Raw genomic sequence first — 15662 nt, forward strand, 5'->3', positions numbered from 1 at the left:
TAATAGGATAGAAAGAACCAGAGAAGCTGCTAAAAGGGCCTGGAGGAAATATTGTACCGCCATCCATGAGCTACATAACTAATCCTGTTAATTTAATTGTCAATGTGTGTATTGATTTAATTAAAGTTGGCTATAAATCCCCAAGCTAGTGACTAATCCATCAGTTAACGCCACAATCTGCCCCAAAACATTAGGACTTTGCTAAATATGGTGTTAGTTAATATTATTTAACTAAAGCAGCTGCTTGCATTTGTTTTACAAACATGAGGAAGGAAGAACGTTGGCAAAGATTTTTAATCCTTTATTCTAAGAAAAATTAACTAAATGTGGTTCCTGGGCCAGGAGCAGTCTTTGGATCACCTTTTCCCAACGTTCTAAGATGATAAAAGCTTAAAATAACATTTAAAACTACTCTAACCTGATGTGTAATTGACAGACTCTCTGCTGCTTATCACCATTTTTCAATGAAGAATGATGTCCGTTTTTGGATAATAATGTATGGCAAATGGCTTGGATTTGATATAGCACCTTCTAGAGTCCAGGTCCTACAACCCCCCAAGGTGCTTTACAACACAATCAGTCATTCACCCATGCACACAGCCTAGTGGTGATGAGCTACATTGTAATCACAGCTACCACTGACGAAGGTGAAACTATCACCACCGGCCCCTCCGACCACCTTGAAAAACTTTGTTTTCTTTATAAGGTCTTTGTTTTAACAACGAATGTCAGTTTCAAGGTCTCATTTGCCAAATATCACTCGTTTGTTATTGTCCGCCTATCCAGATCTGGGTCACAGAGGTAGCATCTGTAGCGTAGAGGCCCAAACCATCCTCCTCCCAGCAACCTTCACCAGCTCCACCCGTGGGATCCCACAGTGTTCCATGGACAGCTTGGAGATATAATCCCTTCAGCGTGTCTTTTGGTCCAAGGACCTCTTATTCGACAGCACATGCCTAAAATGCCTGCTCTGGGTGGTTTCCAGAAGGTCACCCTGCAAAGAGAACTCATTTTTGCCTCTCCCATTTGTGATCTTGTTCTTAAACCCCTTTCCATTCTCCCCCCTTCTCTCTCTTAGCTTGAAGTTTACAGACTGACATTAATGTAATATGCAGGCTGAGTTTGTATTTAATCTAGGACTGTGAGCTTAGCTGATTATGCATCACCCCCCCCCCCCCCCCCCATAGTGCATGCTGGGAACTTGGGTGCATTCTTGATTGACAGCTCCTTCTTGTGGAACTCTGTTGGCCAATACATATGATTCTGTTAGCTGTAGAGGCCAGAGGATGGACTTGGGGAAATAGAAATGATGAAACATTACCTTCTTTATAACAGGGAAATATAGTCTCTTTTAAACCTATGCACCACATCTTTAGGGCGTGTAGCCCAGTCACATTTAATGAGCCAACTTCTCTTTAAAACGAATTGTTCTTTTGCACCTGACGTTCAGTCATCCTGAGAGAACGTTCATATCTGTGTTCAGACTGTTCAGGGCTGTAGTTTCAGGTCCAGCGTGGTCGCTCACTACAGGATGTGAGTTCATTCTCTCTCTCTCTCTCTCTCTCTCTCTCTCTCTCTCTCTCTCTCTCTCTCTGTCGCTTTAATGTCTATTTTGTATCCTCGCGCGCTCTGCCTCTGCACGCGCTTCACTGTCTGCGCGCGCCTCATTTGCTCTCCGTTTAACCTCGGTTCGACGCGCTCTCTCTCTCTCTCTCTCTCTCTCTCTCTCTCTCTCTCTCTCTCTCTCTCTCTCTCTCTCTCTCTCTCTCTCTCGCCTCCCCTTTACCTCCCTCCCTTCCTACCTGATCCAGAGCCGCTCCGACGCTATGCGTATGACCGCGTCTCTCTCTGCAAGGCGAGCACCACCGGAGAGATCTGCACGCTCCTGCCGCTGTTGACCGCCGGCCGTGAGCACAGACCGCCGGCTACAGGGGCGTAGAGACACCGCCGCTGCTTGACTCCCAGGCTGGAGAAGAAGCTCGGAGCCGGGCGAAGGTAAAACAGCGTCCGTGGTTAATAAATAATATTCCGCTGTAAGCCCTTACGGTAAACATGGACGAAATGAAACCGGCTGAGCAGCTCGACAGCCTGTTGTGCATCCTCATTCTTTAACATTTATACACACTTCAGTCCATGTAAACCTGCAACTATTTCATTCCACCTTAAAGTCTTTTGGTGTCAAATTCGTTGTGACTGGAGAGTTTTTTTTAAATAACGTGGCCACATCATAATGGATGTAACGCACGCGCGCTTGCACCCACGCACCAAGCCCGACACACACCGATTTGAGGTGTCTTATTACTAAAAGCGCTCATCGTTAATGGTCTGGATGCTGCACCATCCGGATGCATGCCTTCTGTTCTTCTAATGAGGCACATCATCACCATCACCACCTTAACACCTCATAAACAAAACAAACTAGGTATAAAAGAACAATAAATAAGAAAACAGGGAGTTGTTTATGTCTTCAGAACTTCTAACTATTTATCTCTCTGTCTTTTCCAGATTTGGATAAAACGATCCAGATCAGGACGGGGTTACATCATTAATCGCCTCATTTAGACAACTTTTCATACAGTTTGCATTTGTTTTTGAACTCGACATGGCGTCCAAACTCAACCCCAACGTCCTGTATGTGGCTCGGCCCGGTGAGTCGCTGGGGTCGCCTCAAGGAGACTCTGAGAGAACCGTGAGTACATCTTCAGTCAGTGTTTGTGTTGAATATTGTATTGGTCCTTGAACACATCACTAAGCACTCCCTTATGGGAAAAATATTCACAAGGGGTAACGTAATCCCATGTGATGGAATGTAACAAAGTACACAGATAGTGTTGCTGTAGTTAAGTACAATTTTCTAAATCGCAATTTTTCTCGGGGTCTACTTTTTACTTTTACTCGACTACTTTTCCAAAATGTTTCAAAAGTAAAAATTCTTTAACCCTTTGATGCATGAATTATGAAATCTTCAATCATGATTTTTTAACACTTTTTTTCATTCATATTTAGGTGTGAATGAAACAAATTTCACCAAATATTTTTTGTAAAATTTTATAATTTACAAATAATTTATTACATGTCCACCTCAGTGGACAACGTGCATTATGAGCATGAAATATTTTGGCTTGACTCACTGAAGTGCAAATGGAGGGGCTCAAATGCAATAAAGTCTTCAACAGCTGTGCTTAAAAACAAATAAATAACAATTTTGAGTACCTGTCCACTGTAGTGACCATTATGCATCAAAGGGTTAATTTGTGTTTTGACCCTTTGGTCCGACAGCACACTCAACACATATTTACCACTTTATCTGTACTTTTGCTTTAGTTAAAAAAGAAGATCTTTTCTATAGCGCCTCTCAAGATAAAAATCACAAGGCTCAAAAACAAAAAAATTTACACATAAAAAAGAAGTTAGAAAATTATTCAAAATATATTTTAAATGAGCAAAAATAGACAATTGTGATTAAAAAAATGTTAAGAATGAGAGAGAGAGTGAATAGGAAAGAGGGAATTCAGTGGATCTTGAGGAAGGTGGAATAGGTGGGGAGAGCAGAATAAAGAGAGGGTGATGGAGAGGGTTGTAAAAGCCAGCTTGAACAGGTGAGTTTCAGCTGCTTTTTAAAGAGGACAAATCAAGTACTTCCTCCACCTCCTTGTGTAGACGTGTTTACACATGTGGCACCTGCTACCAACATGTGTAAACACGTGGTTATCAAATGGTTTCACAAGTGAACGGCTGTAGGTTTTGCACTTTACCATAAAACGTGCAAAATGTATCCAAAACATAGGTGGTTACATGTTCTTCCACATCTTTTCTCTTGTGATATTTCACTTTGTCAAAATGTTTTGCAGACGTGTGACTTTGCCCATAGGGTTTTACCGTAAGCGCTGATTATAGTTTACATACAGATATTTTTGGAATTTGCCGCCTTTCACATCACATATTTTTAGAAACATGAAAATCGAAATCTTATTTTTGTTCTGTGAATGAACCATTGCGGTGCAGCAATTCAAGATCTAATATTTGTTCTAGTCTGTGAACGCCCCTTCCCTTATTAATAATTTACACTAGTAATAATAATACATCGTCTGCATGAACCTTTTTATTTTTTCTTCTTTCTAATTGTTTGAGATAAATCCAAATTGTTAACCGTCTCAGGCTCAAAATAAGTTTTGATAAAAGGACGAACAACTAAGTCCTTCAGGGGTACTTCTGAGTTAAAAAATGCTCATGAAATACGTATGTGGAGTAACCAGGTAGGTAGGTCTTAACTGTTGCAAATCTGCTACTCCTGTCTCCAAAGGGTTAAAACAAAATTGGTATCAACAGAAAATTGGTATCGGTATCAACCCCCCAAAACCAGAATCAGTGCATCTCTTTTCTTGTTATTATGACTTCAGTGTTTACTAGCAAACACAATTGAAAGAAAACGTTTTAATGGGGGGTTTAAACACCAGCAGCCACATGCTGTCATTCAGAGGATCAGTCAGGATTTTTCATAAAATGCTGGACACAAAGGTTTTTTGTTTTTCAGAAGCAGAGTTATGTATGGAGGGTAGATAGTTGCTCATTCCAATATGGCATTTTTATTATTCATAAATTTTACTCAATAGAAATCCTTAATTCATTGTTTTACATCACAATATGGCACTTTAAAAAAAACACACATTATTAGAATGTAAATACATATAGTCTACAATATGCATGGTTGTGCTGTTTATTTCATTTAACCATACTTATTGTTTCTTGCTACAATAAACTGATTTCATTTCTATGAGTAGAGATGCACTGATTCTGAGTTCTGGCGGCCGATTCCGATTTCTGATTTTTGCGTAGCTCCAACCTGGTAACAAATTTAGTCCATTTATTTCCATGAACAATACCAGAACACATAAAAAATGAATTGCTTGAAAATTATGACTCTAGAAGTAAAAATGTCCACACTTAATGTCTGTTTATGCTAGTGTGAATTAGCAGATTTTTTTTGCCTCAGATTGGCCAATCTCTGATTAAGCTGATCATGACGATTGGCCAGTTCCAAACACTGGTGCATTTTTATTTTATGTATCTATTTGTTGCAACTGGCTTATTTCCACCAGCAGTCCTTGTGGTGTACAAACACAATTAAAGTATAAAATAAAAAAATACATTTGGATTAATCCCTAAATAATGAATTCAAAATTTAAACTGCTTGTAAAATAATTCAAAAACATAAAACTGCTGAAATATCTTTATTTAATGTTTATATGAATCAATAAGAGAAGTGAAGTAAAACTTGAAATCTGTCAGAATCAAATAGTCTATTTAATTTATAAAAAAATATATTTTTAGTTCTTTATGAAATCCATTTAACCTCTTTTCATGGCACATTACACGTCAAATAATTATTTTTCCTTTTTTGTAGAATTTTGTATTTTTTCACAAGATGTTCTTTCTGAGAAATTAAAGAAAAAAATCTAGATTTCATGTGGCAAAGATTAGATTACTTCTATATACAGTTTTTAATGTCGTAGGTCTTTTCTCTCTTGGGAAATAATGGAAAAGCTTAAACAAACACTTATTTTTTTTCATTCATCATTCTTTCTAGAGCTAAGCGCAGAAATGTTCTCATTTTTTATGTCGCAAAAAAGAAAAAACGTAATCTTTTGACCTTTTTTGTGCTTTTAAAAAATCCTGTTCCAAATCAAGTTTACCTGGTTAGATTTAAATAAATGTGCAGGTTTGTGGAACCTTGTTTCGAGTTAGTTGAAAGTAGGTTAAGGTTTTGTGGTTGTGTTTGATTTTAATGTTCAAAAGTCACCATGGTGACCAAGCAAAAAGAGGAGGAGCTTCTTTCTATCATCATTGCAGACACTGTAAACTACCACCACATAAACAAATGCAGGTAATCTGAGCTTAAATTTTCCTCATTTGTTATATGTCAAAGTTTGTGGCAGAGTAACACCAAGCAGATAACATAGTTGCAGCTCATGGTTAAAGCATAAAACATTTAAGAAAGAGATGCGCTTGGTTTCTACTCATTTGCTACATCTTTACTTTTTCCCTTCGTATTCCAGATCGGAGAAGCAGCAGAAGAGTCATCAGACAGCGACGGAGAACAAGAAGAGACATCACATAAGTTGATTCGTAAAGTCTCGACCTCGGGTCAGATACGGGCGAAGGTAGGAACATAAGATCTGTATTCATCTATTGAAGTCCCCGAGTCAGTGGAGAGCTTTGGGAGACATCTTTTCATTTAGTGGCGGTTCCACACTAGAGAAAGGATGCAGTAAGGGGAGTTTAATTACATGTTTGACACTTATTAAAATGTTCACAATTGGAGAGCTTTCCACTTAATAAAACCTGACTCCTCCGAGTATGAAAAGAAGTATCGACGTAATTTCCATATCTAGAAAGTACTCTTACTCAAAGAAAGTCATTCAAAACTCATATTATTTTTCCATCGCTCACACGCTGACATGCAGATGGAGCTCTGGAGATGCTTAATTATTTAAAAGCTAGAATGAATCTGAAACATTTTGCTGAAGGACGAATGTGTTGACACAAGTTTGATGTCCTTTGAAGGTCAACTCATTTGAAGTCTGGCTTATCGTCAGTAGAGCTTTCCTGGGAGGTGAACCGCTAACTTGTCAGGATCTCTCTTGATGGGTCTTTACAGATTTTTTAACCGATTTGATTTAACTTCACCAACAGTTCAGTTAGATAGTATCTGAACTTCTGTCTGCTGATTCCAGCTGACGACTGATCTGCGTCATTTTCCTCCTCTACTGTCGCTGTGAAGAGTAGTCTTCATATCTCTGACAGAGGATGTGATCACTCAGTAACAATTTCCTTTCTTATTGGGCGTCTGAGCTGCTTATTGGTCTCTGGGCTCTGGTATTGATTGGTTGGTATTAGCCTTTTACTGGCAGCTACACACACACACACACACACACACACACACACACACACACACACACACACACACACATTGAATTCAATAATACCACTGGTAAGTGATATGGAAACAGCAGAACTAGGTTTAGTTCTGCATACATTGGTATGGTTTACATGAGTGAACTTGTATTTTAATAGTGAAAACATGATTTTTCAGGATGTATGTAGTTTTTTTACTTAAATAATCCTGTTTTGCTAATTATTTAATACCAGGCTAATTAGCAATTGCTATTTAAAGTAGTACAATGACAAATAGTAATGCTAACATATCACCATAGATGACAATAGATCAACACCAAAACAGTCCCCTTAAAACAAAGCTAGAGATGATAATTACATTTTAGCATCACTTAACTTCTGTTTTAAGGACACAGCAGTAATAAGGCTGAAACCTAGTTTATACTTCTCTGCGTCGGTACGGAGACACGCAACACCTTCATCCATCGTTGCAAGGGCTCTACAACAAGCTCACGAGGACAGACTGAGTAGGGCACAATTCTCTAACTATCCGTCAAAGTGACAGAGACCACAAGCCTCTTGATAGGTCAGGATACAGCTTCCTTTAACTTTGTCAACAGCACCCCATCCCCCTTCAATAAAACGAAAACCAAACATATCTAGTAGGGCTGCAACTAACGACTGTTTTAATAGTCGACTAGTCACCGACTAATGAAACGATTAGTCGACTAATCGGATAATTATTACATTTTTCTTAAATTTAGCATGAGATTGCTTTAATTATGTGAAAAATGATAATAAACACAAGAAAGATGGGTACTTTAATGGACAATGCATATTTTATTGAACTTTGCTGATAGGCCAATTCATACTAAAAGTAAATAAAAATATCTAGTCTAACACCAATTAGGCAAACTGCTCAGTCAGTATAGACATAAATGCATAAATAAAATTAAAATACTTTTGCCAGGCACAGTCTGGCATAAAATTAAATCTCTCTTTTTTTTTAAATGGAAAATATGTTAAAAAATGTACAATGTACGTCCAAAACAAAACATATTGGCTTTCCTGTTATTTAAATCTTTCCGAGGTGAGTCAGACTCTGTTTCATTCAACTGTCTGACGTGCTTTCTCTTTAAGTGTTCATGCGTCACCGAGGTGCTGCCGTGATACGCAAGGACTGCTTTGCAAGTAATGCAGGTAGTGTTTTTATTCGCCGAATCCAGGCTAGAATGCTCCCAAACTTTAGATGTTTTAGTACGCGTAGCTGCTGTGTTGGACGCTGCCATTTCTGTTAGATGGCGCTCAGCAGAGAAGCTATTGCGCATGTGCGACTAACGGCAGACATTGTAATGATGTGGGAGGCCTCACTCGATCGGAAAAAACACGTCTGGCGACAACGTTGACAATGAAATTCATTGTCGACTATTTCTGTTGTGGATATTTGTCAACAATATCGACAAATTGTTGCAGCCCTAATATCTAGTGACAGACATGGAGCAGATTGAAGGATCAGTCGATGTAAATTTTAACACACCTGTGACTGAAGGAGCACAAAGAAACACAGCAAACTTTTTATTTATGTCAGGAAATTGCAGGAAACGTGAGTTTAGGGGTGGTGACTGGATGAAGAGGTGGAGGACAGATGTATCCATTTTTAAAAGTCTCTGAAATACATAAAAATAATGTAAGCATAGAGCCGTGTCTACAGTGATGGCAGGATAACCCAGAGAAGCGCTACGCCAGGGGTCTCCAACAAGTCGCTTGCAACCTACCGGTGGCTTGTGATGGACTTGAAAGTCGCTCGCCTGAAAGCTGCCAGCGAGCCCTGAGTGACTTGTAATTGACAAGGTACGGCTTTTAAATTTGATGGCAACCCTTTCCCGTTTTCTGTAATATGTAATCTAAAATTAGCATTATGTGGAAGTAAAATAAAATCTGATTACAGCACAACTCTTTTAGCAAACATGTACTACTGGAAATACGCACTGCCTTCAAGCCATACATGGATTAATTGATCAGGTTGCAGCACGGATCCCCGTTTCTGATCTCAGCGGCTGCAGCCCAAAGTGGTCAATTACAGCAAGAAAAGAACTGGACCCAGGACAGAGCCTTGGGGCACTCCACTCAACAAATCTGCAGATTTTGACCTTATTTGGTTTGCTGTAATACTGTTTCAGCTGATTGTCCCATTTAGTCATGAAGCACGATTGTGAACTCCCTCCTTCTCTCTCGCACGTGCGGATCAGCGGATCCAGAGGCAGAGAAAAGATAAACCTTCTTCTCTATTTTCATGAATGCAGCAAAACATAATTTTACCTGCATTTATTCACTAATGAAGCAAAACTTAACTTTCATGATTAAAAAATCTATAACAACTAATCAATAAATCAGGAAGCAAGAAAAAAATGTAATTTCTGTTTTTGCAGTTCAAACAATTTACAATTTTGTGTTTTCATCAGGTTTTGCTTGTATTTTTTTTAAATACCTTCAGCTTTATTCATTTTAAGAAAAATTGTTTTGCATTGTTTGAAAAAACGATCACAAAATAACCTTGAAATTACTTGAATTGTTTTGTATTAAACGTCACCTAAAGGACATTAAATGTTCTTTAAAAGGCATTCTATAGTTTTTGGAAGTGTTCATTTATGTGTGCTCACAGAGTTATGGTACTGATCCATTCTAAAAAATGTCAAATCATTCCCACAAAGAAGATTTGTATTTCATTACCTGAAAGTGTCTGATTAGTTAAAAAAAACTGAATGTGTCTCGTTTAGTTAGATTTTCAGAATGTCACTATTCTCCTAGGTAGGTTCGCGGCCAAGTGTGAAGCAGCTGGGATGAGGATCAGCACTTCCAAATCTGAGACCATGGTTCTCGACCGGAAAAGGGTGGCTTGCCAACTCCGGGTCGGGGGAGAGGTCCTACCTCAAGTGGAGGAGTTTAAGTATCTTGGGGTCTTGTTCACGAGTGAGGGTAGGAGGGATCGGGAGAACGACAGGCGGATTGGTTCGGCGTCTGCAGTGATGCGGACGCTGAGCTGATCTGTCGTGGTGAAGAGGGAGCTGAGCCAGAATGCCAGGCTCTCGATTTACCAGTCGATCTACGTCCCAATCCTCACCTATTGTCATGAGCTTTGGGTAATGACCAAAAGAACGAGATCGCGGATACAAGCGGCCGAAATGAGTTTCCTCCGTAGGGTGGCCGGGCTCAGCCTTAGAGATCAGGTGAGGAGCTCGGACATTCGGGAGGGACTCGGAGTAGAACCGCTGCTCCTCCGGATCGAAAGGAGCCAGTTGAGGTGGTTTGGGTATCTGGTCAGGATACCTCCGGGACGCCTCTCTTGGGAGGTGTTTCGGGCATGTCCTGCTGGCAGGAGGCCCCCGGGTCGACCCAGGACACGTTGGAGAGGTTACATCTCCAACCTGGTCCGGGAACGCCTTGGGGTCCTGCCGGAGGAGCTGGTGGAGAAGTCCGGGGAGAGGACGGTCTGGAGCTCCCTAGTTGGGATGCTGCCCCCGCGACCCGGATCCGGATAAGCGGAGGAAGACGACGACTATTCTCCTTGTACTTATTTTTATAACAATTACAAATTTATTTATTGTATAATATATTCATAAATATAATATTATTAATTAATTATTAATACTAGTTATATTATTTATTACAAAAATATGTATTGAAATACAGATAAATCAACTTGTGAAAACAATGCATGTTAAAGAGCAAATTGCGAATTAAATTTCATTCTAATTTAATATAAAATATTGTCCAACAAATACTATTTAAAACGCTTATTGTGAGTATTTTGTTTTACAATACATAACGGCTCCTTATTTCCTGTAAAATGTGGCCTTTTTCAGCAAAGCTTCTAAAAACGCTTTTTAAAAAAATATCTTCTTCTCTGATGTAACAGGGGGAGTTAAAAGCTAGTCCTGCCTGAAACTCAGTGTGGCAAATAGGTAGTTTTCAGGTAGATAGGTCGTGTTATAGAGTCAGTGTGTGTGTTCACTAGTTTTGGATTCCGCAAAATTTTCTAAAATAAAAAAGGTAAACTATTGTGTTTTTGGAGGCTGTACAAACTCCAGCGGGTCCGGACATCATGTCCACGGGTTTCCAAATAAGAGAATGAATTAGGGCTGGGCGATATGGCTTAAAATAAATATCACGACATATTGAGGATTTCACCTCGATAACGATAAATGGACAATAACAACAGGTATACGCAGAAACAAAAGTTTTCCAATAGGTGGGGATGTCGTCAAATGTATTAAGTTTAGTCACATTTTTACGTGACTCACGGTGGTACAGCTTCTTAAACGGACATGAATGTTGCCAACCTACACACATCTTTTCATTTTTTTATTATCAAATTTATTGACGTGGGAAAAATGATCTCGATAAGAGTCAGAAATTTTGATAACGATACATTTTCGATTTATTGCCCAGCCATAGAATGAATGGCACCATCTTCTGTTCCTATGCATTTTGTGCAGCTAAAAACATGGTCGTTTCTGCTCCGGACTTCGGACCAGAGGGTTACAATCCCAGTGATGTGATGAGAGTTCAACATGCCTCCTGTCCTGCAGAGCCCGGTGGTTGAGTTTTGAAAAATACTTGCTGGCTGCTAGAGCCTAGAACACATTTTATGTCAACAAGGAAGTGGCAAAATTAGCAGTTTCACCGTCATCTGCTTGGGTCTGACAGCAGAAGTGAGCAAATCCTCATTTACTCCCATGTTAAAAATGCCAGTTTTACAGCAGAAATAAACATGTTTGCAACCTGGTTCAAAAAACCATTTAAGAGATATCTCCAGGTCACACAGCTGATCTTATTGGTCATAATTAATTCGTAGTTCCACTACAACACACGGAAAGCATCATTATGAATAAACTGTATAGCAGGAACTCTTTGGTACTTTCCTTGTTTAAAAGTAGAGGCCGAAAAAGTTTGGAGACCCCTGCGCTACGCCCTCTGCTGTCCTGGGGCTAGAATTGCTTCACAATACTGGTGGAGAATTACAAATGGAAAATGTGTCTGTCATTGTGTGTGCTAGTAAGTGCAAAGTTGCTGATGGAAAAGTATAAACTAGGCTTCAGAATGTGCCACATCTACAACAGTCCACAAACATTCAGAATGTGGCAGTCGTTCTGTTTTAGCAGATCGCCAAGCGTCTAAATCTTTAACATTCTTACATCGTTATGTTGGACACCTCTTGTTGGATTTAGTTTAATACATATAAACCTGATAAATTAATACGTTTTTCAAGTAAAGTAAATCCTAATTAACCATTCGTAACTTTTTTTTCATTGGATCATTTTTGTGTTTTTATTCAAATAATAACAATAATATTAATGCGTGTGTGTGTGTGTTTGCTTTTTGAACATTTATGTGTTTTCAAACGGGATTTGTTTTTACTAGATTGTCACTGGATGTCTATTTAGAGACACAAAGTTGTTTAAAAAATGCATACATTTTCAGTAGCAGTAGAAATCACATACCACATGAAGCCACATACACTTTTTAGTATGTCAAAATCTACACAAAACTTTTGTGAAACTTTCCTGCAAATTTCATAAAAATTTGCCTGAAATTTTGTCAAAAAGTGTCTTAATTATGTTGGAATTTCTCTATCATTTCATCCTTTTTACTACAAATTTCAGTCAAATTGTACATTCTGACTCAGAGACTAAAAGAAGGGTTCCAGACAACCTTGAATTTGTTCCAGAAATGTTAAGCCCCTCAGAAATTTTGGAAAATGGATATTTTTAACCCTTTTCTATTGCGGAGACTATTTTTCAGTTAACCATCGATAACTATTAAGTAAGGCTTTGAAGTTGACCAGGTATTTTGGCTAAATATCTTGTAAACCACTGAATGGATTTCATTGAAAATTTCACTAAGTAACCATACTGCATACGTCTACAACTGGATAATGTTTGGAGTTGACCCCATTCAATATGGTCATCATAGATAACTGGTTTTAGGAAACACAAACATGTCTTTAACTTAGTAAATTTTACAGACCTTGTGCTAAAATTTTTAGCAGGATTAAATGTAGTCCTCTCAATCTCATAGACTGAAACTTAACATCATCTAAATCTTTTTTGCAAAATCTTGGCGTTAATGGTTGGAGTCAACATAGTTGGTCTATTAGCTAAATATCTAACGAAATAATTGATTGGACTTGAACTTTAATTGAACTCCCAGCAAGTATTAGATTCAAATCTACAGCTGAAAAACATTTGAAGTTGACCCCTATTAAAGATGGCAGCCAGAGCTAACTGATATGACCTAGCACGAGGCTACTATGAATCAGTTACTTTTACAGAAGCTATGCTTTAATGTTTTAGGAGCTGAGCGTCATTTACAGCTCTGATTGCTAACAGATCATGTGTGATTTTGTTTTAAGATGAGATGAAATTATACCTCCATTTTTCCAGCTTTGACTAAGAAAGGGGTAATTCTGAACAGAAAACGATTTAAAAACTCTGGCAACAGAAGCAAGTCCTGTGTTTGATCTACCTATTCAAGAAAATGAAAGTAAAGCTACATCAACAAATTTCCACACCAAATCGGACCTGACAACATGGGTTGTAGTTAAAAGTAAAGCTTTACATCGTTGAAGATGTTTACTAGTGTCTGTTTTAGTGTTGCTCAGTGAGTCTTTAACGAGAGAAGTTCAATGCATTTAAGGCAAATGAGTGTGTTCCTCTTTAAGCTTGGTTTATGCTTGACGCATTCACTTTTTGCTTGGTGATGCGGCTCGCGGATGGAACGCGCTTCACAACTCGCAGCGTTTATGGTTCATGCGGCTTGTCTCTGCGGTGAGCCAATATTCTCCCAAACTGAACGGGGCAGCATGGAGCTCTACGGCATGCATCCAACACTACACCATAGTAGAAGTAGAAATTACTGTTGTTTACAACATGGCATTCCAGCATTTTTAACAGAGTCCTCGTCTTTTCCGACAGTGCGAGCTATTTCTCTCCAAGAATTATTAACAACATGTTGATCACGGTGATCTTTGAGAGCTGAATCATACAAATGTCTGTATTTATGAACCTCTGCCATACTAGTTCTTGCCAGTCCGCCATGTTTTTCCACGTCCGACCATCCGCGTGGCTAGAAAATTTCCTAGGTGCGCGTTGCGGAAATTTTGGGCCGTGCGGAGGCACGGTGGAGGGGCGTGGTTGTTAAAATGACGCAATTTCGCCGCTCGGAGCCGTGCGGACCTTGCGGAAGCGTCAAGCATAAACCAACCTTTAGGCGTAGATCCTAATCTAGTTTTCTCTCTCTGTGAGTGAGTGTGTGTGTGCGTACGTGTGCGTGTGTGCGTACGTGTGTGTGTGTGTGTGTGTGTGTGTGGATGACATTGTGTGTATCTTCAGTCATGTGACCTAGATAAAGCTAGTCATCAGGATTATAGTTGAAGTACAATAACTTGAGCTGATTAGTGTGTGTCATTTAGTGCTGTGACAGTAGGAGTAGTTGTGTGTTTTGGGTACTTTGTCTGTAAACTCTGAATGTTTCACTGTGTGTGTGTGTGTGTGTGTGTGTGTGTGTGTGTGTGTGTGTGTGTGTGTTAAGCAGTACCATCTCTCCCTGTGTTTAATTTTGCTGGTCTGATTTTGTCCGTTGCCTGTTGCCGTCCTTGTTAGAGTGGAAGTCTGTTAGTGAACTTGTTAAAGAGGTGTTCCTCCTTAACTGTGACATGACATTAAGGCACCATTAAATTAATTCAGTTGTTAGATGTGAGACTATAAATAGTTATACAGATGGTGTGATGGTCCTGAAACGACGATGTGTGTCATCCCCATTTTGCTCCGCTGGTGTAATTAAATACGTTTGTGTTGACGGAGTAGCAAATCGGATTTTTAATCACTTCCTACAAAAGCCGAACATTTTTAATGAAGTTTTGTAGGCTGCTTTGTAATCAACACAGATGAGACCGTAAAGATTTACTCATTAGCATTAAACTTTCTCTTCCATTTCTACTAACTAAAAGGTAGTGTCACACTGATGGAAACAAACAGTTTGTCTTTTCTATTTTGGGAGTTTTCCATCTTTAGGCCTATTGGTTAAAATAGACATTATGTCATTATTATTATTATTCTCACATTAATTCTCCATTGTGGTCCTAGTTTTTGGTTTGTATCCTTCTGCTTTGGAAATTGTATTGATAAATATTTCAAAACATGCATCTCACTTAGAAATAGTTCCCTTGCTAATACCTTTTGTATAAGTACATTGCAGATGAAATGTGCAAAAACGGAGCAGTCATCATTTACATAACACTGGATTTTTTTACAAAATGGGTGAGAAAATCTCTCCTCCTTTAAAGTCTCCTCCCCTTCCGGTCGGCTCATGCTTCCGCGGAACAGAGGAAAAATGAATGCAAGTGAACGGAGCTATAAAAGCTATTTCCTAATCCACTTTGCCTGAATGTTGTACTTCAAATTAAATAAAAAGTATTTATGTGTGTTTTCACTGCCACGTACTTTGAGATTTGTTAACTTTTAAATAAAATACCATACCATACCAAGTTTATTTGTATAGCACATTTAAACAAGGCATGAGAGCCGACCAAAGTGCTGAACAAAAACACACAATAAAAACAATCAAAAATAAAAACTAAAACCATTCAAATCGAATAATCCAACTCGAAAAGAAAAGGAGAAAGAGAATAAGTTAGACTGAATTAAAAGCCAAGGAATAAAAGTGAGTTTTTAAACAAGACTTAAAAAGGGAAAGAGAGGAAGAGAGTC

At 38.9% G+C, this 15662-nt stretch overlaps 1 protein-coding gene across 2 annotated transcripts in view; it reads left to right on the forward strand.

Annotated features, from left to right (window-relative positions):
• Positions 1-1824: 1824 nt before the first annotated feature.
• si:dkey-172j4.3 (diacylglycerol kinase delta) overlaps positions 1825-15662 on the forward strand; it is a 99058-nt gene continuing 85220 nt past the window's right edge. For both annotated transcript variants that reach the window (XM_070548025.1, XM_070548027.1), the window contains exons 1-3: positions 1825-1995; positions 2506-2689; positions 6057-6161. In XM_070548025.1, coding sequence (XP_070404126.1) covers positions 2603-2689; positions 6057-6161 — 192 coding nt within the window. In that variant the 5' untranslated portion in view covers positions 1825-1995; positions 2506-2602. The remainder of the gene's footprint in view (positions 1996-2505; positions 2690-6056; positions 6162-15662) is intronic.

This window comes from Nothobranchius furzeri, chromosome 2 (assembly GCF_043380555.1).
Source record: "Nothobranchius furzeri strain GRZ-AD chromosome 2, NfurGRZ-RIMD1, whole genome shotgun sequence".
NCBI lineage: Eukaryota > Metazoa > Chordata > Actinopteri > Cyprinodontiformes > Nothobranchiidae > Nothobranchius > Nothobranchius furzeri.